This window comes from Apostichopus japonicus, chromosome 11 (genome assembly GCF_037975245.1).
Source record: "Apostichopus japonicus isolate 1M-3 chromosome 11, ASM3797524v1, whole genome shotgun sequence".
NCBI classification, from domain to species: Eukaryota; Metazoa; Echinodermata; class Holothuroidea; order Aspidochirotida; family Stichopodidae; genus Apostichopus; species Apostichopus japonicus.
Window position 1 is genome coordinate 18,937,827 of NC_092571.1, and position 26,984 is coordinate 18,964,810.

At 37.6% G+C, this 26,984-nt stretch overlaps 1 protein-coding gene across 6 annotated transcripts in view; it reads right to left on the bottom strand.

Annotated features, from left to right (window-relative positions):
* The window catches only part of LOC139976338 (segment polarity protein dishevelled homolog DVL-3-like), a 63,180-nt gene that overhangs the window by 18,693 nt on the left and 17,503 nt on the right, over nt 1-26,984 (bottom strand). For 3 of the 6 annotated variants that reach the window (XM_071985021.1, XM_071985019.1, XM_071985023.1), the window contains exons 5-7: nt 20,988-21,038; nt 4,751-4,868; nt 1,442-1,538 (exon numbers count right to left, since the gene is read on the bottom strand). In XM_071985021.1, the coding sequence (XP_071841122.1) occupies nt 1,442-1,538; nt 4,751-4,868; nt 20,988-21,038 (266 nt within the window). Of the gene's footprint in view, nt 1-1,441; nt 1,539-4,750; nt 4,869-5,476; nt 5,664-20,987; nt 21,039-26,984 lie in introns of those variants that run through there. The other 3 variants (XM_071985020.1, XM_071985024.1, XM_071985022.1) reach the window with 3 other exon arrangements.

Sequence of the window (26,984 nt, forward strand, 5' to 3'; positions counted from 1 at the left end):
ACATCACACACATGTAACCATACTACAGTACCTCAAACACATACTACCTCACACACACATACACCACACACATGTAATCATAGGTTTTTTGGATTTTTTTGCGCATGCAGGAAATATTCTGAGGATTGTTAAAGCTTTGAAGGAAACTTCTTTATTAAGAAAATAAGATGCAAAGGTATTAACAAGGAATAATTGAAAATTAATTGCAAAATGTTTCACAAGTTTTTTAAAAGAATTAGCACAAGCTATGAAGAAGGCAGTTATTCTTTGCAATCTGAATAAAACTATCTGTGCAAACTGGTAGGAAGTTTGATCATTACAGAACTCATTTACTTGTCTCCACAAGACAAACTCTCCATTCTAAATGAAAATGTATCTAAGTTAGTTTCTAATCACACACAAAAGTGAATTTCATCAATTTTGTCGTTTACAAACAAAAAGGATACATATCAATTTTTGTAACCATGTTTTAATATTAAAGTGACACATCTTATGAGAGTTGGTAAAATAAACAAGCTTTGCAACCATTCTTTCTCCTTTGGTCAATTTTCTTTACTGTTTCTGTCAAGAATCTTCTTATTGTTTAAAATAGAACAATACTTGTTGTGTTGTCAGCTTTCATTGGACTCTACTGCTCTGAGCTACTTTCCATACCACTTAATGACCCAATCTTCCGGAAATTTCTTTTCCATTTAATAAATGTCTTGACCTACTTTCCCATTCCCCCTTCACCCCCCCTCCCTCACCCCAAACCCTCAGAATACTGTAGAGGTCATTACACTATTATATGATAGTGATGAAGAGGATGGGCAAGAAGCTAACTAAAATGGACTTGTAGGTAATTTCAAGACAGCTTAAAGTATTTAAGACTTTTAGCAGCATTTTCTGCAAATTAAAGCAAGCAAGCAATCAATGTTGTATGCATCATCATTTAAGCTGGATTGAGGAATGAATTATGTACAGGGAGAATATTTAATGTTTCAATAAAAAAAATGAAACAGCAGCAAGAAGTTTTGAAATAATGAAAGCTTTTAATGGTAAAGACATAATAACATGCAATGATATTAAATGCCAATATGAGGTCGTACATACCAAGAATCAATTATATAATACCACAAGCCAAAAGTGGTTTCAGTAACCATGTCAGGTATAACTCTGTCATAACTTACTCCCAATATGTGTGTTCATCTCAGGTGTTTGCAACAATCTCACATTCACTCATTCATTACCTTACCTTTCCTCCCCCCACCCCCACCCCCACCCCCACCCCTACTAATACAATCTCCCCTTTTTCCTCCCAAGATATTGTATCAACTACTAGTTCTTCAAAATCTCAACAAGTTACCATAAGAATGAATGAAAGCATGAGAGGGGCGAGTCTAATAGGAATGAAGTGTGCAGGGGGCAGCCGCCGCGTGAAGCCATGCACAATAAATTATACCCTTTGTACCCGTGGCATGCGAGGTTTCTTCCTTCTTTTACGGTGTTTACTTCTCATTTGCCTGGATGAACCAGTCCTTTCTGTGGCACTGCTGAATCTGTTGAGGAAAAAATATTACATTATTATATTGTTCCTGAATTATCTTTGCAAAACAGTCATATTTATCACTTTAACAGAAGGAAAGTATAAATTAAGGACCAGATTAATATCAACTAGCAAGGGTTACAAAATAATCACTGCACGTTTTGGATATCTCATATTATATTCTTTGTCATATAGTAACTGTCTTTGGTGTTTTCTTTGAGTGTCTAACTTGCAACCCCCATCCATCCCCCATCACCCCCCCCCCCCCCGTTCTTCTGTATCAATCCCTGCCTACATCTATTGTTAGGATCATGAGGTTTGTGATGTCCACAGAGATGTGCAAATCCCCGGCCAATCACTTTCATAGGATCACGTTCCTTCATTAAACCTTCTCACTCCTTTTTTCATCAACTTGGATGATTGACGGTGTAGAAGAAGAAGTAATGCTTTGCTCTCACCATCAGAATGATTTACTCCTTGACTGCAAACTACATGAACTGTGCGAAGAACAATCCATAGATTGGCAAGCACTGTAGCAGCAGCAGCCGATCAGCCTTCAATCACAGCCATAACCTACAGCTAGCTCTACGACAACGATGGGACAGTAATCATCCAAAAAACCCATAACTGAGATACAAACACCCGCTAAACCTGGACACAGGCTCACAAACAGAAATTAATTTATCTCAGCTACCAACAAGATTGAAAACTAAGCATTGGATGCATCTGCCTGCCATAAGTTTCCCAGAGGAAACATTGCCAGCCCCGAGGCAATTTCCATATTTTCTCCAGAGAGGCTATCACTCGCCTATGAATGAGAAATCAAACTGTCGAACCTACGGAGTTTTAATTGCACTTCGGTGCTCTGTAGGGGCAGTGCATGAATAGAACCTTGTGTTAGCTAGCTTCAACATTTGTAATTTAGCAGCTGCGAAAAAATGCCTTCAGAGATGGCGAGGAGAGGATTATTGCTCGTTGAAAAGGGCAGTCAGTTGCTGCACTGATGTACTATAGTAGCGATACTACTTACATTGATTGAAATGACCATAGTAACTTGCAATTTAGAAACTACTGAAAGAATTTCTAGATAAGCTTGATAGATTTAGATAATCCTTAAATGTAGGAAGTAGAATTATCACAACTATAAATAAAATGCTAAAATCAATATTTTATACATGGTGTAATATTTAAATATGTAACACAGGAGTGGAAGGATAGGGGCAATTTACATGTGTAGCAGTTATAGGATGTGTAGCATTTATAGTCTGAAGCAACATACATCTGTGTACCAGAGAGTAACATTTACATGATAAAGGAATGACCATGATAAAGGAATACAGTGGAAGAATTCATCTGGTTTGCCCATTGTGCACGGTCACCATTACCAAATCATGGGTGGCACTTTGGGCGGTAGAATGACAAGGGCATCGACCAGAGGGGTCGGTCATAGAGGGCGCACAGTGTTAAAAGGTTGCCAGTTCATTCTAGGCAGGGTAGTACGAGAGTGTTAAGGTTGTGTGAGGACAGGTAAGTGAGGTTGTGAAGTAAATCATCTGGTTTGCCCATTGTGCACGGTCACCATTACCAAACCATGAATAAGTAATTAAGATGCAGGTTCAAACTAACGACCAAACCAAATTTTTAGACCTCCAGGGATTCTACAAAAGAGGATGGGCAAAAGATGAGATGGAAGAGACCAGAACATCTCATATCTCACAAATACAAAATTGTTCCTCCAGTTGAGACTTTTATTTCTATACTGTACATTCACATCCAGCTTCAAAGCACTTGTTCTGACAGTATGAACAGTATGAATCAAGTCTATATCAGATAAAAGATCTGTCTGAAAATCTTCAAGACCTCAACAACTTAAAAATTACAAACTCTGCATAACCATTTCAATTCTTCATCTCAAACACATTCTATCCTTCTTTGGTTCATACTTTGAGAAAATTATGCCTCTTGTTGAAGTCCTAACAAGGTCACAGAGGGACATGACCTCTCTGAAAACCACATCAAATTCATTATTTAGACCAAGATTTCACATTGCACAAACCACAACACAAGACCAGCAATGCATTGAATTATAATCACAATAGAATTGGAGCAATTGCCATATATATGGTAATCAAATACTACTTGTTGTAGGAAAAGACTTGATTGTTTTATGACTGTTTCAGCAACCCAACAAAAGAGTAGGCCGAGATCATAACAGAGGGAAACCTTTTAACAAAACATGTCTTATTCCTCCATGGATGCTGCTTCAAGAGCTAAAACACGAAGGGCAAACATATCATTTCTTGAACAGGCCTAAACTCTATTGTTTTCTGTGAGGTTGAAATTCCTCAAGAATTTCCTTTGCCAACTTCAAAGCAGAGAATTTCATTTAGCGAAGTTTACATAGCGAGACACCTTGGCTTTGCATTTGTTTGTTGAGTATCAAGGAAGCAAAAGAAGACGTTTACAATACATCTTAGTGTCCGGGCCACAACCAGTCGATCACTGAACTTTAACAAAGTGCTCTCACCTCATAGCTTTTAGGGTCGTTCTAAGTTCTAACTGATTTGATTTTGAGTTTGCAGCCAGATTGTAAAATCTTCTTAGATTAAAGTAAACTGAATGTAACTTATGCAGAGTATGAATGGATCAGTGAATGTCTTAAATGATAAGTTTATCGTACAGTGCTCAAAGACCAAGATTTATTAATTTTACATACTGCATTCTAAACAGTAGATGATTCTGGGAAACAATGTTTGATAAGGGCTTGGGCGAGTAGTTTAATTTGGAGTCAAACACTCTTGTGCCAGTATTTCATGGAAGTTACATAGCAGTAACTTGAAATATCCCCGTTCCAAGCTGTTAATGTGATTTGTAGAGGTTGACTTGTGGATATTTTATAAGGCATATTTTCTGCCAGAACACTATGGCATATTAAATCAACTTATGAAAGCAGCAATCCTTAGTGTGGATAGCAATCTGCTATAAGGCCTACTGCACTGTAGTCATTACTAGATACAATCCCACTGTGTATACATATAGTGTCATATACAAGTCACTGAAATGAATGATGATGATGATGATGATGGAGTCATGACTCCTAGGACTGCAACCACATTCCCTCTTCTTTTGTACCAGAGTGGGGGTGAGGGGGTGGTGGAGGGGGGCAGCCATAGCAGTGGTGGATGATACTATATTTTGTACTCCTTCTGTACACTCATTACTTACCTACTATCATCATCTGTTGAATCAAAGAAACTAGTCGTTTCTATGTCGCTGCTCATGAGAGTAGAAGAACTTTCATATCCATGACCTGTCCGATGATGGTCCCGCTTGCTTCGAGGAACTGCAAAAGAAGAGACAAATGGTTTGGACATTCAAAACAATAATAGATATAATAATAAGAATAATAATAATATTAGAGATATAACAATGTATTTATTTTACTACAATGTTTCAAATAGTGCACATCACGCTCAAACAATTTTTTTTAAAACTTAGCTAGCATGCATGATGCTGAAGAAATGTAAAGGTGTGAATGCTAACTGAAAGTAAAACATTAAACATCTGAAATACCAGAGTCCAAGGTGTGGCCTTTCAAACCAATGAAATGGTGATAACTCCCTTCCCACTTCCCAAAGGTACAAGATACAAGAACAGTTTGCTGTAAATGCATGAACAAACTACAGTGGTTATGTGAGCAAAAACATAAAATAGGCTGTGAAAATATTTGAAACCGTGTTTACCTAAAAAGTAGCAACTCACAATTTGGAGTTATCATATTTTAAAGTATCTGAAGGGACCACAAATGCAATGTATTGATTTAACAACACAATAAAGTTTAGACACCTATTGTTTTTACAAAATATCCCAATGAACTTGACAACATATACACAAAATGAGTAAAGAGGAATAGATTCCTAGGCCTGTAACAATGAAGGTTGATAGACATACACTGAGCCCTCTCCCAGTTCGCATAAGCTTCTGCTATAAGGTGAATCTCTATCGCTGATTGGGGAACCTTGAGGTCATGTGACTGGGGGTGACACTTGCTGGACCGAGTGAACAATACCGGTGGTACGCAACACAACTCTGGTGTGCGACATTGTCTGTTACCCATGCAATTAGTTTCGCTGTTTGTTAACTTACAACGAAGGAAGAATTAACCTGTGATATTACATCGAAATAGTAATGATCCAGTAGTTTCTTGTGACGCAATACGTATCAAACAAGGAAGCAACACAAAACACAGCACTGTAGATGGAACTGTCTGAGACACATGAAACTATGCTTTTAATATCAGCCTTGTGAATGTTATAAATAAACAGCACTGTGAATGGTAAATAAGTTATTATAACTTTACAACATCCCTGCGAAGTGTTCTCCTCTTTTTACACCCTGAAATATCCTCACAGGGTGATTAAACCAAATATATTCCAGTACTTGATCCAATTGTGAATATCCAGCTACATGGACAACCTCTACTTATACTTCAATGCTCAAATTTCTGATTGTTCCATCACAAAACAATTTCCAGGATGATAATTCTGACTTACAGAATCGTCCAAACCTGTCAGATTTAATGTCAATAATTTTAATGATCAGCGTTTAAGTTTAAGGTCCAACAAGACACACCGAGATCTACCTCAGAATTTAAGAAGGACAATGAATTCTCCGCTAACTGTGGTCGGTCGTCTCAGTGTCTGGTACAGCTTATGATGAAAGAAGATATATCAAGGGAGGGCTAGCTATCAAACATCACAGCAGGAAGAGTTTTCCTGTTTGGAAAATTCTCACTCTAAAATGTGATCCTCACCACTTGACAACTGACCTCATAGGCCAACAAATGGATTTCCACTCAAAATATTTCAGGCTGATAACTCACAACATAGTTAAATATGGATAAAACATTTCCAGATAAATGTAATTAAACTATTACAGACGTTTCATAGCCTGGGCTTATTGCTCAAGGAATGCATTAGTTTACTGTAAAACCAAACACTAAAAGTATCCGTCTCTGTCCAACAATATCGCATCAGAAACAATTTGAAGTGCCTTAATACACAACCAACTTTAGCAGAAATATGTTAACTACACTGGAATCTCAAAGTAACAAGTTTTTTCTTCTTTCCATAAACAAGATAATATGTTGGTCTCTTATACTGGTAGAAAGAGATCCCATAAACACAAAGAACTGTTAAATAGTAATGAATTAATGCCGCTATTATCCTGTCCTTTGCTTGTAGTGGTTAGGACCAACTTGAATATCACGACAGGAGGTAATAAGTATAGAGTATTTTTCAAGCTTGAGATCATCACACTGTACAATTCTAATATCCTGGGCTAAAACACAAAAATATCCTCCTTACGAACTCTGCTTTGAGATGAAAGCCACCAAACAGTGCAATGTAACCAAATGCATGCAAATATGGCCAGTTAGTATAACCGATTGCATTATATGAACTTCATTCTTGGATATAGCTTGCGATGTTAACCTTGTCAATACTAGCAGTTATGATGATGATGCTGTCGTACAACATCTAATGTTTTCATAAGCCTTTGTATTGGACCTGTAACAATGAAACAAGTTATTGCGCCCCGCTGTTAGGTGGTTCTTCAATGCTTTGTATCTCATCCAAACCATCCGGTGACTTCACACCTAACTCCTGCTCCCAATCACACCTCGATTCCAAACGTTGCTGTTATTACTAACAACCGTCACCACACAGCTGCCTGAGTGAAACTGTCAATCATATCAGACTTATACCTGTTAATAACTGGTTGCCCTTGTATCCAAAAAAAAAACTTTCACCTTGGTATAAAGGCTTTCCAATATTCCACTTCAATAGGTTAATGGAATAGCAGAGAGGCACAGTATCTTAATTCAAATCCATTTCAAACATATGATATCAAATTTGACTTGTGTCATTCAAAGTATCAATAATTTGAACAGTAAAGAAAAAGGCAGTTTTCCCTTCGGACATTCAGCAAATGAAGAACTGCATGTGCTTGTGTCAACTCTCTCTCAATCTCAATAAAAGATTCACAAGTTTCTGAAAAACGTTTTTCCACATAGTTACTTGATATATGGATTGAGGATGAAAAGACAACAAACAGAAAATGCAAAAAACTGGCTAATATTCTCTATAATTGTCAGAAAGTTCCAAATATCCACTAGAAGCAGTAGTAACCAACTAATTTTGATAGTGTCACTCACAGATTCTGAGAGTCCCTGGCTTGTCTCTAAGATTCTGATACAAACTCTAGAGCTTCATCCCGTCTGTCAAGTTAAACACACACACACCTCAGTCTCCGAGTGAGTTGTCCATTGTTTTGAATCTGTATCAAACACTCCATGAATTTAAAACCCTATTCAAGATCTCTCTTCGCCCGCCGCACCCCACAGCTTCACTCTTATGACTGACGTGATTGTCTCCTTCTGAAGAATACATCTGGCCAACCCCCTTTTTAAATTCTCTTCAAAACTGCTGAGCAGAACGACTGAATTTCAATGCAGGAAACTGATAAAGACAGAGAACTTTCCCATCAAGTGCACTTTTCAAATCCCTCCAAAACACTTGAATAAAACGAAGAGTAGAATCTGCCGAGTGTCTGGGTGTTGAAAATGATCCGTTTGTTTAGTGGTCAAACCAGGTAAAATGGAGGCATTGATAGCCATGTTTACATGCATATCTTGCCCTAATTTTCCTCTTTCGAGACACAAGTAATATTATCCACTGTAAACAGGGAAATCAAAGGACAAGATGAATATTGAATTTGAAACGACGCAATTAACAGGTCCATGACGAAAGGTTAAAAGTTTCTTAATGGAGATGCAGGACGTATGGTCCAGAGAAACTAGGTTAAGAACAAATGCTGATGATTGGACAATAGGTCAACTGCAACAAAACAAAGACACTAGAAGAATCTGTACCACCAGCCAAACCTCTTCAGATAAAGCAAAGGAATATTTATATTCGTCGAAAAACAGAGTCAAACTTCTGTAACGCTTAAGATGCATGTTGAGTATATTCGCTTTCAAATGTCAAATTTCTGCCTCACTATTGGAGAGGAAAGTTGCTACTGTCGAAACAACAACACAATGCATGGCAAAGTACTTGTGAAACTGCCATAGGATCCCATTTATTTAATCTTTGGATACTTCATACCTTACAATATTGTGGTTTGCTGAGTTGTATGGACTATCCAGTACTGTCAAACTAACAATGTATTCTACTCTCCCAGACAGAAATTCAGAGATTACTGACCAATAAATACCAGATCAAAGTGAACAACAAATTTTGTTTTTTTACTTTGATTTTAACAACACTACAAATATTGTTTTCAATAAGAACCTGGCTGATTGGCTGAATAGAAACTGCAAGTAAGTACACTGCAGTACCCAATCACTACCATATTGACCCTGCTCTTGAAATATTTATTACCATGTAAATTGATCTATTCTCCATGTAGCCTCCAACCACTGATGAAGAACTTAATTTTTTCTGGCCTCCCTCCACTGAACCGTGCCCATGAATCTAACTAACCCAAATTTGGCTGGTCTAGTTGCCTACTTAATGCACGGCCTGTATCTACTCCAAAATTTACCAGGCTAAAATGGTTTGTCATACTTTTTGCAGTAAAGCAGGATTAGTAAATCAATACTTGTACTACCAAATTTTTGACCAATTCAGCATTCCACGATATCAGGGGAGGGAAAATATTCAAATGAATTCCTTAGAGAATGCGACCTTTAAAGAAAGGTCAAACTCTCCTATTAAGGTATTTCCTCCTCTTCCTTGTCTATCTTCTAGCAATTACTTTAGCATTCATTATCCCTCTAATATTGCCATTATCCCTTTCATTATTCCCTTAAATATTGCCATTATTTCCCCTCCCTAGTGATGAATCTCCATGTTGTATTATGTGTTAAGGATCAATTGTGATAAAGCTATGTAAATTTGAAATATTTAGATACCTCTAATGTTACTAAGACTGTGTTAGTACAATCCCATGGTGGCTCCTCATAGGAGTTATAGGATTTATCTATTCCAATAAGAAAGAAAATTATGTGTCTTACTTAAAGTATTTTTATTATTTAACTTGCAAATCTATGAAGCTCATGCCCAAGTTATTTATTTGTTTCTTGCCTGGTGAAATCTACTTTTAGCTACCTTATCTTTCCTTGAACAGCAAGAAAATGGCACACCAGATTGTGACAAATCAGATTGCAACAAATCCACTAACTAATTGTGACAAGGCCTCACTCAAGAGAGGAATCAGAGGAGAGCAGAACCAGATTAACAACCTACATATTGAAGAACTTGTTTATAAGGTAGATTGCATTGAAACTTCTTCATCATTTGACTAAAAAAGATAGGTAAATTTTGCATGAAACAAACCTTTCAAATATCGTCAAAAGAGCTTTGTAACAAAGATTTTAGTTTTATACAATAAAAGGAACAGGTTTGCATCTTACTGAACACGAATTCCAAGAGAGCTCACATTTTGTGAAGTTAAGAAACGTTCCCTTTATCCTTTTCTGTCAACTGGTGGGGTCTCTTTGATTCAAAATGGGAACACAGGCATCAAGATTGACTCTAACCCTAAAGTACTTTCTAGAATTTGACCTTTAACCTCATAAAGAACATCCAGATGGTATTATGAAAATAATTAAGACCAATTCGATGGACAAAGGGAGTTAGTAAATGAGCACCTGTGTTGGTCCAGGAGTTGCTGAAGTACAAATTGTCTCACAGGGGCGAGTGAAGGGCTACTTCAAACAGCCACCTACTTCCGATGGTGGGTAACAAGCAAGAGTCAACTCACAAAGTAACTTGAATCACACATGTATGAATATGCTAATAATTATGAATATATGCAAATGTCTAGTTTCAACAGAGAAGTTGTGTGTCTTTTGGAGAAGTAGTAATGACATCATATGATCAGCTGACTTCCTCTTTCCAATCATGAAAATTCTTTGTTCCCAGAAAATATATATTACCAGAGCATGGGATTATTGAACAAATTACCTACTGTACATGCCCCAAATGTTCATGATAGGGCTTTGCATGTCCAAACATTAACACATAGTTATGCTCCTGTCATCCATTGACCAAGAAATCACCTCTTCTTTACAGCCTTACAGAGCAAACTGTATTAATGTTAGGAGGAATGTAACTGCTTTGATAGTACCAGTGCATAAACAATTGGACAACATTCATGACCAGAGAAATCAGACTATCATTTTGACAAAGTGGCTGGACTATCAAGTCTATACACTCAGACAATTCAGAGGTTGTGACCAAAGCTAGAGGATGTAAATCTGCTAGATAACCAGACAGAAATACCTTAATACACACTCTCTCTTATTGAATGTGATTGACAGCTTCCATGCTGACATTCCTTCTGTGCCAACATGTGTTTTACATGTGAGAATGTGCAACTGTTGCCATTTATAGCATTGATCGTACGTCAAACATCTAAGCAATACGACTCTCTAATTCTCCTGGCTAGCAGATGAAAGCAAACCAAGGTGGATGCTTTTATCCCAGTTACATTAATACGCAGTTCTACTCTCAAGAAATGTAGGTTGACCAACGTACTCTTCCATACTTTCAATATGTTTTTCAGTACTGCAGCAGTGGGTGCTAGTTAATTATGTGCCCCACAGAGGGGAACCAAGAACAAAGTACACATACCTGGAATCTTCACATAAAGCAGAACTGTGTTCTTGTTATGTAGGAAACTTTGACTTGTAGGAATCTATGCTCACACTACAGGTAACCCAAAATTGTGGTATATCAGATGTGAGCATCTCAAAACTAACCTTGTGTGGCTCTATGGTAGTATGCTATATTAATAAATATGTAGTACTAAACCTTAGCATTGAAGGTAATATTTGCCAATGGAGAGAATATATAACAATACAGATGAAATTATGGAAGTAAATTTAAAAGCATCCAAGAATCAGAATTTAACACTTTAATTCTTCACAAAAATAGGTAGTGGGACTAAAATAAAATGTAACCAGTAATTGGTACTTTCTCTTCATTACCCAAAACTAGAATCACTTCTTGTTAAATCCTACATCCACATTGTACCCAAATCTAACTTGGGTGTCCTAAATGACAAGGAAAAGTTCATATTTTCAATGTCAGATTCTCAAGGTATACAGCAAGGTGAAACCTCCCTGGTCTACACCATGCGATAAACATATGTCATCCAAGGCGACTGTCTGTTCTACAAGAGAGTCATGTTCACAAGAAAGCACTTAACATATCTCTTATGTACATATGGTTTGTTCCTACTACCAGCTGCAGAAACTAACACCCACTCACACACATATCTACGAATTACTAATCAGTTTTATTGTAATTCATAAAGATCTTTCTAGAACAGATTTTCCTGAATTTCAATTGCAAGCAGTTTCTGTCATGAATGATTTTGTTCCCTTCATATCCATTATACATTCTTTTCATCGTTTTGCATTTAACTTTCTTCATTTCACATGAATGAGAAGGGTATTGACCGGATGGGTCGGTCATAGAGGGCTCAGTGTTAAAAGGTTACTAGTTTACTCTAGACACTGTAGAATGAGAATGCTAAGGTGGTGGGGAGACAGGTAAGCGAGGAGTGAAGTAAATTTTTGCATTTCAGTTGTTCAGTAAGTGGTGCAATAAAGGTTGAAATAAAGTTATTCCAAAATTCCCTTCCAGTAACAGAATCTCAATTTGTAAGACAAAGTAAAACCACAAAACTTGGATAACTAGAGGGGTGGACCAAACCTCAGATTAAACAGGAAAAATAAAACCAAATGAGATAACATATAGAAGAGGCAAGGACCATATTGATACAGCTGAGCAGAAGGGAACGCTCCAGGACAAAGGAGATTCAAGATGAAGCTAGACACGAGGGACCATCAACCAGAGTTACCGAAATACCAACAGAAAAGGATATGAATGTAAAGTAAAATGAACTAAACACAGACCGTGAATCCACACAGAAAGGGATATAAATGTATAGTAAGACAAATTAAACGCAAACCTGGAATCCACACAGAAAAGGATATGAATGTAAAGTAAGATGAATTAACGGCAGCTCAGAAGATGGAAAGAGAGTCTAATATGTCAAGTCAGTCTAACGGTTATGTGAATCCTAGGTTAGTATAGATATGCTCATGAAAAGGACATTTATATTATTGCAGATCTTATGTTAATTTAAAATGTCGTGATAGAATGCGTTTTTAACTGATTGGGTAGGGTAACTTGGGTATTTAATTTACTACTTTAGTTCTGTCCCATTACATTAAATCTTCTAATTCTATCAAACTACTGTACCTAAGTCTGTACAGCCATGATATTGAGGACACAAACAAATGGGTCCCTACACTTATACTGTACATAGTCATCTCAGCAGCAGGTCAGAGCTAAATGTCAAAGCCAATCTTTGTTTACAGTTACTCAGACAAGAAGATGTAACATGGATAAAACAAAACATTTTATCATCATTTGAGAACTAAGCAGATATCTTATCCATGAAACAGCTTATCTGCACTGGAAGAGGAAGCGTTCAATTTGACAATTTAAGATAAACAGCATCGGAAGTTAGTTCCATACTTTCCAGCCATCAAGAGCTGTCAAACTGCTCGTCAAATTGTCTTTGATTGACAGTTGACAAAGGTCACCAACAGCCTGGGCTCTAAGAAAAAAATTTAAATAAAATCTTCTACTAGTTTTTGTACTTTACAAATCTCATTGTATTGAAAATAATTTATAAAATAATATTTCAAATGAGTTAAGACATTTTGTTTTTAATGAAATATGAGGCTCCAGCATACTAAAAATGGTTTATACTACACATGCCATTTCCTAGTTTAGTGTAATTAATTAAATCCTTTCGTTGCACTTTGCAATCAATACAAGACTAGATATGATATTGACAGAGTATAAAACGACAGATAGATAATGTAAGAGGTATAAAAATAAGCAATAAATACATGTATCCAGGCTCCTGATGAAATTTACCAAGTCCCTAAGTTAACATTTCTATTCCATTATTAACATGACAGGAATACAAAAACAAGAAACATTACAAGTTTTGTCTTTAATTAACATGATGGATATAACCATATTTACATAAAAAGAGCCCATACATCTCTGTTAATGTGTTAGAATCTTTACATAGAATGAGACCTAACATCCTTTTGTTTTCACAGAAACACAAACATCAGTAAACGACTAGAGAGAGACTTACCCCGATTCCTAACACTAACGAAATGAGCACGTCGTCGTCGTCGATTGAAATAGAGAAGAGCAGAAGCAGAGGTGGCCAATACTACTACTATTACCAGGAGAGAGGGACGGAGGGAGGGTACTTGTTGAATATACACCACCACCACCTCTTGTCTAACTCCTGTGATAGGAGCTCTATCTTATGGAAACATAACCCCCTCAGGGATGTAGTTTGAGGTATTCCTGACTATCCTTCTGTAAACACACTGTCAGTTGACTGACAGCTTTCTTAATACCATCCAATGGTTGAGCATGAGTCTAACCCTTTGATGTCCACCGGGTTGACTTTAAAGGGCTATTTCTACCGGAATATAAACTTACCAAAACAAAAACAGTTTAGCAATCATCATCTCTTTTTAAGTTCGGCAACGTCTGAAAACCGATTCCTTCATTTTTGAAGTCAAAAATCCAAACGGATACATGTACAGACAATCAAAGTTTTTATGTTCCTCGCCAGAAAACGAATGTTTAATTATCGGAGAAAGTCAAGCTCCTTTAAACTTCTGTGACATAAAAAAAATGCATCAACTGCCCTTTTCAAATAAATCTCCAAACATTTTGGGCAGATGACAGCCTCCTGATGTAAACCAAAACAGATAAAATTAGGTTAATTTATATTCCAGTTTGGCAGTGAGAGGTAGTAGCCACATCCATGTACCAGTCACATTAGACTGAGGAATACTCACTACAGACATTGAAATAGATTACCATCTAGGGAGCATCTTAAATACTTGCTGCAGGTATTTCTTTAACCAAAATAAAAATAATAACGATTCTGAAATCGTTAAAGGTTTCTCATGAGAAAAAACCCTAGAGTGCTGTAAACATTGCAAAGTTTTGTCGTTTTCTTTTCCAGTGAGAGATAACAAGTGTTAGGGGGACTACGACAATTGGTAAGTTAACACTGACAATGTTTAAAATGTTTTCACAAGCAACAAAACATCGCCATGGGTGTAATAAGAATGGCATTTGACATAGTACACAACCCATGAGCCATTCAATTGTGATTTCACAAGCTTCAGGCTGATCTGGCCCTAAAAATCTGAACAAAGGAACCAATAACAATGGAAAATTAATAGATTTACCATCAAATAGAGTTGTACATGGATAAATGGTAAAGAGGTATCTCCCTCTACAATAAAAGGAAAGGGTGCCCTCACTTCATGCCAAGAAACATTGAAATGCTGGACTCCATACTGAACTAAACAATGACAAAAATGGACAAAACAAGACTAAATTATGCAAGAGAAAAAAAACCCTGTTCATTAATTTGTGAAAATGAGAGCATTTTTTGGTTCATGCTAAGATCAGTGCTTTTAAAGACCCATCAAACCTGTGCATATAGTAGTTGAGAAAGAATCTTTGGACTTCAAAAACTCTCCAAGTAGACTAATGCTGAAAGTTTGGGTGGATAGATTTTCAGTCAGAAAAAGTTGCTTTGAGCATTTGGAATGGCACTGTACATTTGAAAGGAAAGAGGGCAGCAACTACTAAGAGGATTATTGGGGGTGCAATGCAAGAATGTTACTAACTGTTACAAGCTAGGTAGATCATAGTGCATATTTATAGGAGACAGGTAAGTAAATCCTTAAGTTGAACTTTTTAAAAATAGACAACTTGCAGCATTCATAGTTGTGATACTAAAGCAACCAAACAAGAGTATTTGATGTCATACAATGACAGTCACTAGTAGCTGGTGGACAGTGTGATTACTCTGTCGTCAACATCTTTTCACTGTAATAACCCAAGGAACGTCAACCAAACTCTGCAGTGATAACCATAGACATCGGAATTAGATCATTTCCAGAGGTCAGAAGATATTTCAAAGACTTCTTTTAGACAAATTTTCCAACTTTTCCAATACATTTAATCTTTTGAATGATGAAACTTCCTGAAAACTTGCCTACTTTTTATACTCCACTTGCCTACAAACAGGCCTCATTATCCGCACACAGAGCGATTTCGAAATTTGTACTTTTCCCAATGAAAGTTTGTTATAGGAACAAAAACTTTAGCCAGAGGGGGTGGATTATCTATTGGTGAGGTCACTCCTACTCTGATGTTCAAAATCTGTTTAAATTCCAGTCTGCTAATCCTACCCCACCACTACCGCAAGAAGTATGCCAAGCCTTCCAGGGATCACAAACACACAACTCCTTCCATTTTATTTCCTTGACCCCAGATGCCTGAAAAACACATTTGCGGAAGATTAGCTTTGATGAAAGAGTCACACAGGACAAACATATTCGCTGTATAGGTTATGCCTGCTTTATATGTTACAAATGCAATTCCATTAAACAATTATGTATTGCCATTTTCAAGTTTCAGAATATCCAAACCTACTTGGTTTATAAATTGTATGAAAAGGCTGGAAATTATGATCGAATGTTCAGCCTGTTCAAGCAAGGATTCAAACCTGGACCTCTTGCTCTACAGAGGCACAAGGGCCAAACTCAAACCTGGACCTCTTACTCTACAGAGGGAAAAGGGCCATATTCAAACCTGGACCTCTTGCTCTACAGAGGCACAAGGGCCAAATTCATACCTGGACCTCTTGCTCTACAGAGGCACAAGGGCCAAACTCAAACCTGGACCTCTTACTCTACAGAGGGACAAGGGCCATATTCAAACCTGGACCTCTTGCTCTACAGAGGCACAAGGGCCAAACTCAAACCTGGACCTCTTACTCTACAGAGGGACAAGGGCCATATTCAAACCTGGACCTCTTACTCTACAGAGGCACAAGGGCCAAAAATATACTTGTTTAGCAATACCAGACATTCTTTCATTCACCCATTAGATAAAATTGCAATTTTAGGGAAGGGCTCTTATCCTTTATTGGAGTTGGGGGGTCAGGTATGGGATACTTTCAAGAGATACCTACAATTATCCTAGGCTACCGTAATAACACAATCAATCTACAAATTCCTTTTGAAATGAACCATTTTCAGACACTTCAAGGTTTCATTGTAGTATCCTCTTTGGTAATCCTGATATTTAAGCAGTTTTCAATCCTGCCACCTTTCTTACCCAAGGAACATTTGAAAGGGACAATTTCTCAATCATGTACATAATATCAACAAAGTCTGCCAAGTGGGTGGCAAACCGCTAATCACCACTTGGTTCCTAAAGACGTCCAATAAATAGAATCCAAAATCAACACAAGCTGCTTGGACATCAAAGTAATTACTCTCAACAAAAACGAAAGCTTCCATGAAGAGACCATCCCGGGTGGCTGCAAATGCTCTCATTATCTCAGGCATCAGAAAGTTAGAAGAGGAGACAGAATTAGGAATATCAGCCTTTTCATTTCTTACAAATTGGTTTCGCTAATGCGTTCTGTTTCCATACAAGACGTCTGTCTGTACTATCCCTGGTAACTACTGCTGATTCAGCAATTGGCCAAGAACTCTGGCAAGATGTAAACCATCAGAGACAATGCAATAGATATGTGAATCATAACTAAACATACCCATGGATGTTAAATGGAAATGAGACTTAAAATCAATCACTTGCCTGCCCCTCTTCCCATCCATCTCTCATTACCAAAGAAATGAGATTATAGCTTATAATATGAAGTTTTCTGAAACATTTACAAATATACACAAATTATTACACTGTACGAAGATCAATGCAATTTTGTTTGCAAAGAAGAAACCCCCAAAAGCACCCTCACCTCTACCTCATGAACCATGAACACTCCTTCAGATCTCAACCCTTATCTCTTCTACCCCATGCACACCCAATCCCTTCCATATCTCACCTGCTTATCTCTAACCTATTGAAACACTATCACCCTCTCACTTTTCTCTCCCTCCTCCAACCTTTTATCTTTCTACCCCTATGTACATCCTTCCAGCATGTTTTCATGGGGATAGTCTAACAGTACACACCACCACCACCAAATCCAATGTCATTTTTTTCACAAAAGGAGGAAGGAAAATCCTTTTGTTTGCATAGTCTTGGATGATCTAAACCCCTCCTCTCTGCCAACTCTGATGAAGTAAAGATAAACAAACTAGAGATGTTTCTGAGCTATGAGGTCAGCTACAACCAAAGGCCAGCAAATTCTTGGTCACATACCACTGGACAAGATAATAACCGCAAGCAATATATATCACCAGTTTGATGAGGGGTTTACAAGGAAGGACAGCTATGCAATTAGAGGAATAGGAATGAACTTTCTAAACACTATATATGATGTATATAAAATATGGTGTATAGTGTAGCTGGTTAAATGATGTCAGTCTTTACTGCATTGCATGTTTAGTTGAGGATAGGATTGAATGACCTAAATACTGTCTTCATCTGTGTGCTGCAGGTACTACCAAACATTATTGATTAACTAATGACAATTAAATTGTGTTCAGCAGAAAAACAAATATACTTCACTTGAACTACAAACCGAATACAATGTTGACTTTTCTGCTAACCAGCAAACTGTACAATGGATCTATACTTCACTTATCTTCCAATATTGAGCTACAGCTGAATTGAGAGATGAAACAATCCATTACTGTATATTTTGTGTCTTTTTTCACTGATTATAATAGTTTTTTTCTCTCTTTTGCCCTTTTGTCTGGTTAAACATGTATTTAATTCTAGCAACAAGGCTTTTGTACATGCAAGCATCACAAAAGAATGTAAGCTCTTTCTACAGCTACAGTCACTAGTAGTAGTCACAGTATAACTATCTGTAATGTACAGTTCTGTGTTTTTGGTCAATTTATTGGGTTCTCTCACAATTTCCTATATACTGCCCTCACAGGTAATCCTTCTCCATTGTGAGTGACGGTACAAGTAGAATATAACCCCTCGTCCCCCGTTGTGACTAATAACTCAACCCACAGGGATCTCAATGAAAGGAATTTATGCAGATTAAGATAACCAGCATGACTTCTGTTGCTCAGTACCAAGAAAGTATAGAGACATTTCAAACTTTCACAGCCATTGAAGACAATCACAATACATAGATTCAAATAATATCGCAATCATTCAGGTGACATGTTCACTCGCTTGGAGTTCCATTAAACTAACGTGGAGGGAGGATGGTGAATGTGAAACTGATGTTTTAATGGCTCACAGTCTCCTTTACATGTGAGTGAAATCTATCAGTGACTCATAATCCACAATGTACAGAAAATAAGGCTTAAAGTAGCTTTTTGAACGATATTGATAGGGGGGAAAAAATAATAATAATAATGCTATTCAACACTAAAATCCCAAAGCAATGTACATAGAGTATATAATTGGCTTGACTGCTCAGATTTCATTCAAATAATAAAGCCACAAATTGGTGTAGAACTCTAGGAGGATATGTTACAGTATTTACAATCTTATTCTGAGTATTTATACTGGTTAGGTTTGGTATAAACTACTGACAGTCACCAAACATTGGGGCAAAACTTAAAAGTGAGTCGGAAAAGGATTTTGGCGGGTCACTAGATTTTTCGACAAGTCAGAAAATACCTCTACAATTTTCAGAGCTCGCCAACGAAGATCGATGAAGTCATGTTAGTAACATAAAGTCCAAAGTCCAGTGTAACTTCCATGTATTCTGAGCATTGATTCTGAGGGGTGGGTGGGTATCTTGTAAGTCGTGACTCAGTACTCATGGAAGATCCTATGTCATGAGTCTGAAGACTTGCAGACCGCTGGTATAAATTAACACATGCTGCTATAACAACCTTACTGAGTCAACAAAATATGACAAAACTTGTAGGAAACGAAAAACAAAAGACAAACATCTTTAATGAACATAGAAATATTAAAGATTTTGTCATTAGTTAGAAATTCAGCTGCTAAACTAACCCTTTCAGAAAAAAATAACCCTTCACAGAAAGTGCATTTCCAAAACCATTTTTGGAAGCCATGTTTGTTTGCAATGAATATAATTAAAGCTTGAAATACATCTTGGAACTACTGCTACTAAGTGTAGTGAAAGCTATTTTTTTGGTGTGGCAGTGTAGGAATTAATGAGATATAACTTTATGGATGGATAGCAGATGACTTGTAGCAAGCATTAAGGTGCATATCATGACCATGAAATGGACACGAGACAAGACAAATCGTTGAATGTTGTCCTTGATTGGGACCGTGAATGTTTTACATCCATCTGTCAGTCATACCATGATTTAATGCTGCTTACACAGTATTATTCAGACAAAACAAATGAATGTTCTTCTGCACCTGTATCAGACAAATAACAACAGGAAAATTGAGAATTCCGAGGAGAGGATGGCTCACTGACAATTCACAGGTAATTGAATCCTTCAAAGAACAACATCTTTCCACAATTTACCAGATTGCACTTTTCTCTCCGCCGCCCGGAGGACAAGTTGCATCCGTCTTCCATCGCTGCTCTGGCGAGATTTTGCCGCTTTTCATTCATAAGATCGAGAGAGATTGGCTGTTTTGTTTAACTTAATTAAGACACCTTGTATCAGCCTAAGGGAAACAATGAGTCACATGTAATCAAACATTGTACTGTTCTCCGTTAGCTCCGAGCACAGACAGATTTCACCAGATGCTGCCGATCAAACCAAGACAATCAGTAAATTATTGAGTTCTAAGGCACAGATGAAAGGTATATGGTCTGTACAGGCTGTCAACATGAGTACAAGTGGCAGGGCTGTAGGAGTATTTGGTTTGTAGTACTCTGACTACGGGAGGGGAAGGGGGAGAGGGGGTGGTGGAGGGAGAGATGGGCAGGTTTGTAGGGGAATGGGTGGGAGTTTCACTTTGTGGGAAGGCTTTGTTATCCATATTTATATATAATAAGGCTAAAACTTATTTGTTGGCTGTTTCCAGAAGAGTAAGGTGGGTGGAAGCATTAGGTAGGGGTGGGGGAGGCAAGGGTGAAATGAGGGCAGAGACCTGTCAACTGTACTGTGATGAACCTTTCAACCGCACTTGGCAAGCAAATCCACCACAAGCTTGCGAAAGCTTTATATTTTGATGAAAATGAAAACTTACCTTTACAGATCAATTTGAGATAAAAAAAGGCAGCAAGCGAAGAGAAGACATGAGCAAGCAAGGAATGAAAACAGGCCTTGAGCAAACAGAAAAGAAAAGAATTAAGCAGCCAGAGGAGAAGAAAACAATCCACTACTCAAGACAACCATGCAAGCAAACAAAATAGTGCAACTCAAAATACGGAAGCCAAAACTTACAACCATCACGATATCTGTCTCGTCGTACAATGTGTGCATGCCGATGGCGATCTAAGGCGGGGCAAAAACGAGACATGCTTGTTAGTACAAGGATAGCAGTATATATATATACATATGAATATAAATAAAACATATAAGAATTAAATGGATAAAACACTTAAAACAAAGGAGAAAGTTGGATAGTGATGATGGACAAAGGACAACTTGAGTAACAGTTCATCTGAGACAAAAGTAAAGAAGACAATCCCAGAAATGACAAGAGACGGCTCAGTGAAACATTAAAGTAAAGCTCTGAGGAGTACTTAACATTGAATACAGAACAGAGTAAATAATAGAACCAAGCAGAGAAGACAACCCCATAATGCTTCCAATGAAGAAGATTTTATAAGATGGTCTTGGAAAGTTTCATGAAATTCAGTCAGAATTGTTCAGGACTGAAACAATTTCAATTATTAAATACTTCTGCTGAGACAGATAACATGACAATTTATCCCTTCATCAAATCAATCAAACATTGTCTTGTTGGAATTTTTCCTGTTATTTGCCCTCTATCCTGCACAACACTATCGCTTTAACAATACGTAATGTTTGGTTTACAGTACATCATACACCTATCATGAGGGCCACACCCTCTACCATGAGGGTCGCACCCACTACCATGAGGGTCACAACCCTCTACCATGAGGGCCACACCCGCTACCATGAGGGCCGCACCCTCTACCATGAGGGCCGCACCCTCTACAATGGAGGCACTTTCTACCATGGGGGCCGCACTTTCTACCATGGGGGCCGCACTTTCTACCATGGGGCTGCACCCTCTACAACTAGGGTCCACCATCTATCAAGAGGACTGCACCCTCTTCCATGACGGCCGCACCCTCTATCATGAGGGCCACGCCTTCTACCGTGAGGGCCATGTAATTGGGGAGGATGGGTAGGTGTAATAGTGTGGCTACATGAAGAACATTGTATTAAACTCTCTTCTGGATCGGCCAGTAAATCAGGACTTGTTTGTTGTCTGCAAAAGATCTTTGAAACTTTGTCAATCAAGTCTGTTATATATTCATAATCAAGTCTAATTAGTTATCTACTAGGAGTAACCCCTTTCCTGTAACTGCGCATGTAGGCATTACTTTAAATTCCACAAACCAATAATATCCGTCTGTAAGAGACATTGTAATATTCTACCAGCTACAGGAATAACAGTCAGTGTGCTGAATGAGATTATAACGGAAACACATACAGCAGGTTTAGGGTTTACTTGGAATGTTGGAATTCAACCATGTTAATTGTAGGTGACTTCCACATTAGCTAATTAGTTAATGAACAAACCTTTATTTGAGATGGACATTAGAAAGATTTCAAAATTCTTTCTGTCTGTAGATTACAGCATGCTTGTTATTAGGATGTAACTGGCCTTCAAATACTGAATAGAATATATTACTAGTAGGACAAACAATAACATTCATATGCAAGAATAATAACAATTTACAGGAATAATAACAAATAACAGGAAGAGAATAAGAAGCTGCACAACACAAAGAATGAAAGACACAAAATATTTAACAACCCAGAAAGCAAGAGGACAAGCAGAGGGGATCAAGAACTTAGGCTCAAAATACTAAGAGACGGTACTACGACAGAGGATCAGGACAAGCAGAGGGGATCAGGACATGCAGAAGGGATCAAGAACTTGGAGTCAAACTACTACAGTAAGAGACGGTACTACCACAGAGGGGCCTGGGATGAACGATAGCAGCAAAATGAAAACATAGTTGCCTTCCAAAGTGCCAAAGATTACTACAGAAATCATTCATTTATGAGGAAATCTGTCACTGAAGATAGATAATAATTTTGAACAGGGATACATATTTTTGTTAAGAAACAGTAAAGTAAATTGAAGTACTTTGAAAACCTTTTCAATGTTCGTCAGTTACAACGTGTTACAGTACATTCCTGATCAATGCTGTAACTATTATGTACATCAAACCTTCATAAACCATCAACACCTTCTATGAGGCCTTGTGCCTTTCCCTTCCAAACCTATTCCATACTCCACATCACTGCAGAATTTTCTGTAGCACTGTTGATATTCATTGGAATACATACAGTATATTCCTTTTTTAATCAGCAAGACCCTTTATAAAACCCCATCCCGCTTCCCTTTCTTCCAAACTCACAATCCAAACCCTCCCCTTTGATAACCCCCCTTTGATAATCCCCCCTTGATAACCCCCCTACCACTTCAACCCAGCCCTTCCTTTTACTTTGCATATATATGGAGCAGTTCCATCTTAAATTTAGTGAACTAAACCTAGCCAGCAGTCACACACTATATGGATGTCCCATATTGAGCTGGAACACAACCTGTTTGTGGTCAGCTGAAGGCACTAAACAAGGACAGGGGAGTAAGTGCAGTGAATGAAACAGCCACAGTTAGCAATTTACATGACAATCCCTAATAACAACACAGGGACTGGAGTTGCCCTCCTCTGGTTTACACTACAATAGCTAGTGTGGTTTGGGTAAATAACCAAAAGATTGACAGCTATGAGAGTGAAAGAGGCCTAATTATGGCAGACAATTGAGAATGAATGCACCCCATCATTGGGGGATTAGCCACTTGAAAGGGTAAGCCAGCTCTCTATGCTAGCAGTGCCACATTCCACTTTCTTGACTGTGAATAAAGGTGACAGATTATAGGAGTTAGTTGGAAAGTCTGGTATACTGGTGGAGAAATATGGAAGGAGAACTGACTTAGTTTTAGGTAAAGGACAAACTATAAAGAGGAATATTGCAGGCCTAACAGATTACTGACAGGCTTACTATTACACAGGCTTAACATACTACTGACAGGCTTACTTTTACACACTTTATATGCAAAATCTGGGTTTAAGAGAGTAATACTGTGCAGCACAGTTAGATAAAACTGATAATAACATACTGTGAATGGGTCAGTGGAGATGTGTTACATATATCCCTACAGTGATGTTCAAAGATATTTCATGTACCAGAAGCAATATGAGACAGCACATGCAAGGTTGAACCACAGTACCGCTATTAATGTGCTAGGACAGTCTGTGCTTATAAACGATTAATTCTAGTTGGACCTTTCATACCGTATTTAATGTACAGTTTGCAATCCTCAGCAGATCAAGAGAGAGGCTAGTATGCAGCTCTCTGCTTACTGTAAAACATTTAACTCCAAAGATTTAAAAATAAAAAAACTTTTTAGACTGATTCGCCCCTTATGAACATCTTGTGAATTATAATCCTCTCTTACATGCTAAATTAATTACTGTCATTTGTATTAAACATTTTAATGGTTTTATAGACTGAGAAACACCAGTCTAAGCTGCAATATAAATTCATTTTTGGTTTTTGGTAAAACCTTTAAGCAAAACAACTTATTCAGAATCACCTAATATCGAGTAATATCAAAAAGTCAGTCTCAAATTTTTGTACAATATCACAAACTTAAAGTAATACTTGCCAAGAATGAAACTTGAAAGCTAGTAAAATGTTTGATATATGACTAACCTCTCAGGCCAATGAGTGCTCTTTATCTCCCGTTGTCACGGATATACCCAGCCTACAACCTTCTACGCACAACTGCCACTCATCACTGTAACCTTCAATTTGGAAATTTTATTCTACATCATCAAAACGATTCCATTTAATCAAATTTCAAATCATTACCTAACGTCAGGTCAACATCGTCGTGGAAAGTGCAGGTCCTTTTGCTTGGGGTTTTGCAGCGAGAGAGAGATTTCAGAAATCTTGTCATTAAGTAGGGGTAGCATCTTACGCATCATTAAGTTTCGTCACGTAAACTCAATTAAATTGCCTGTTTTTACGACTGGAAACAGGTCACTCAATATTGATGATTCACCAACATTTTTCATGCTTTTTAGCTTTGAATTTCATTTCACCATACTTTGCTTTCAAAAGGGAGGGAAAGTACTCTCTTCTCATTTGTTAGGATGGATCTCGATTAAATTTCTCCCCATTATCCACTCCAAAACATGTTTCGTTATGATCCACTTATCATATCATACACACTGTGCAATTAGCAATGTCTAACCGCACAATGCTTTCCATCAATTAAACATGTCTCAAAGCTTAGCAGCAATGCTTTCTGAACACGATGCATACAACTGACAGCCCTCTTTGTCTGAAAGGCAGATTGTGTGCATGTTTTGGATTTTGACAGAGATGTCACCTTGATGAGAGATTAAACTGAAGGCACTTTAACGTTTCATTTTAGATTTATATTTACCGTACCGTTTGCAGATATCAGTGAATATCACTTTTAGGACACTGAATACAGTAAAGTAATTTACAAGTATGTATGTAATTGTGAATTTTGGTTGGTTTTGCAGTGCAAATATCTGATCACGGCTACAGCTTCAAACATTATCTAGGAATGAAATTATGAACATTGTAATCGCGTTTCTAGCAATTTCAACTTGGGAACCATACTGAGGAGATTTAATGACTTATTTCACGAAATAGCCAAAGGACCGAGATATCCGTAGCCATTCACAAATAAATTCATTTCCTTGCATGACTTTTCCAACACAATTTCAGTTTTTAGACAAAACAATTGATTGCCACCTTTCATGAAGGAAAATTCTTTTTTTTCTTAACAAAACTGAACTCATCACATGTTTATCCAAGCAACCATATGGTTGAACCATAAACTTTGTAAATGTTGAAAAGGCACTTGTGATAGGAACTGTACACCAGACCAGCCCTGCACATTTTTACTGTAAAACTCCAGTCAGGTAACAAAACAGTTAATGATAGTATTTACAGTAAGGAGTGTCAAGGAATAAATGTGACATCATGATATACAAACTTGTAACATATTAAATTCCCTTTCCATAAATGACTATGTGAATGGCTCTCTGAACTCAACAGTTGAAAATTATTACAGAAAAGACAATTCAGCTGAAAGCTGTATCTAAGAACTCAAATTTGAGCCAACGCTCCCTCCCCATTTTTTTGTTGGGGGGGGGAGGGGGAGGGTGCTACTATGATATGTTTCTAGCTTTTCAACTGAATATTTCAACTGAAATTGCAAATTGCATCATTTAATGTCCATTGCAAAATAACTACAGTACTTTCATGTGTTTGTAATTGTACCTAGCACTCAATTCAGTCCTGGGTACCTGAACAGACCAGCGTTGCCTGGGTACCCCAACAGACCAGAGTATACCTGGGTACCCGAACAGACCAGAGATTATCTGAATACCCGAACAGACCAGAGTATACATCTGGGGACCCGAACAGACCAGAGTATACCTGGATACCCGAACAGACCAGAGATTATTTGGGTACCCGAACAAACCAGAGTATACACCTGGGTACCCGAACAGACCAGAAATACCTGGGTGTCCGATCAGACCAATTGAAAATCTACCCTCCTACAACTTCAAACAAAGCATGGCACAAGCTGTACAAAACTGTATGGAATATAACACACACCTAGCCTGCATACTCTAACACTTTGTGAGCACTGTTTAACCCTAAGATGCATGCCAAGTTTATGTTGACTCTCAAGTTTGCAGTGGGTGTTTGGTATTTGAGTTGTGAACCAATTAACAATAGCACAAAACACACAAACTGCTGAAAAACAGTTTGTTTAGAGGGAGTACAGACAGACAACATTGAAGATTATAATTATCACAGGACATCTCTTTAGCAACAAATCCTCAAGCTTCTGGAAGGGGTCCTGAAAGAGGGAGTAAGTTATCTGGAGTTACATACTTAGTACTACTAATCAAGTAATTCTAAGCTGCATCGTTTGCTAGAGAATATGAAGTTCTTTTGTCCTACATTACATTTATGACTTTTACTAACATATCAAGCAAATCCTCATAATTTAGCAGTAAAAATTCAAACAAAGTTTTCTCATCCCAGGAATGATTAACAAAAGACATCTATAGGCAGGAGTTTCCCTAGTAATAATGCAGAGATGATAAAAAATGAAGC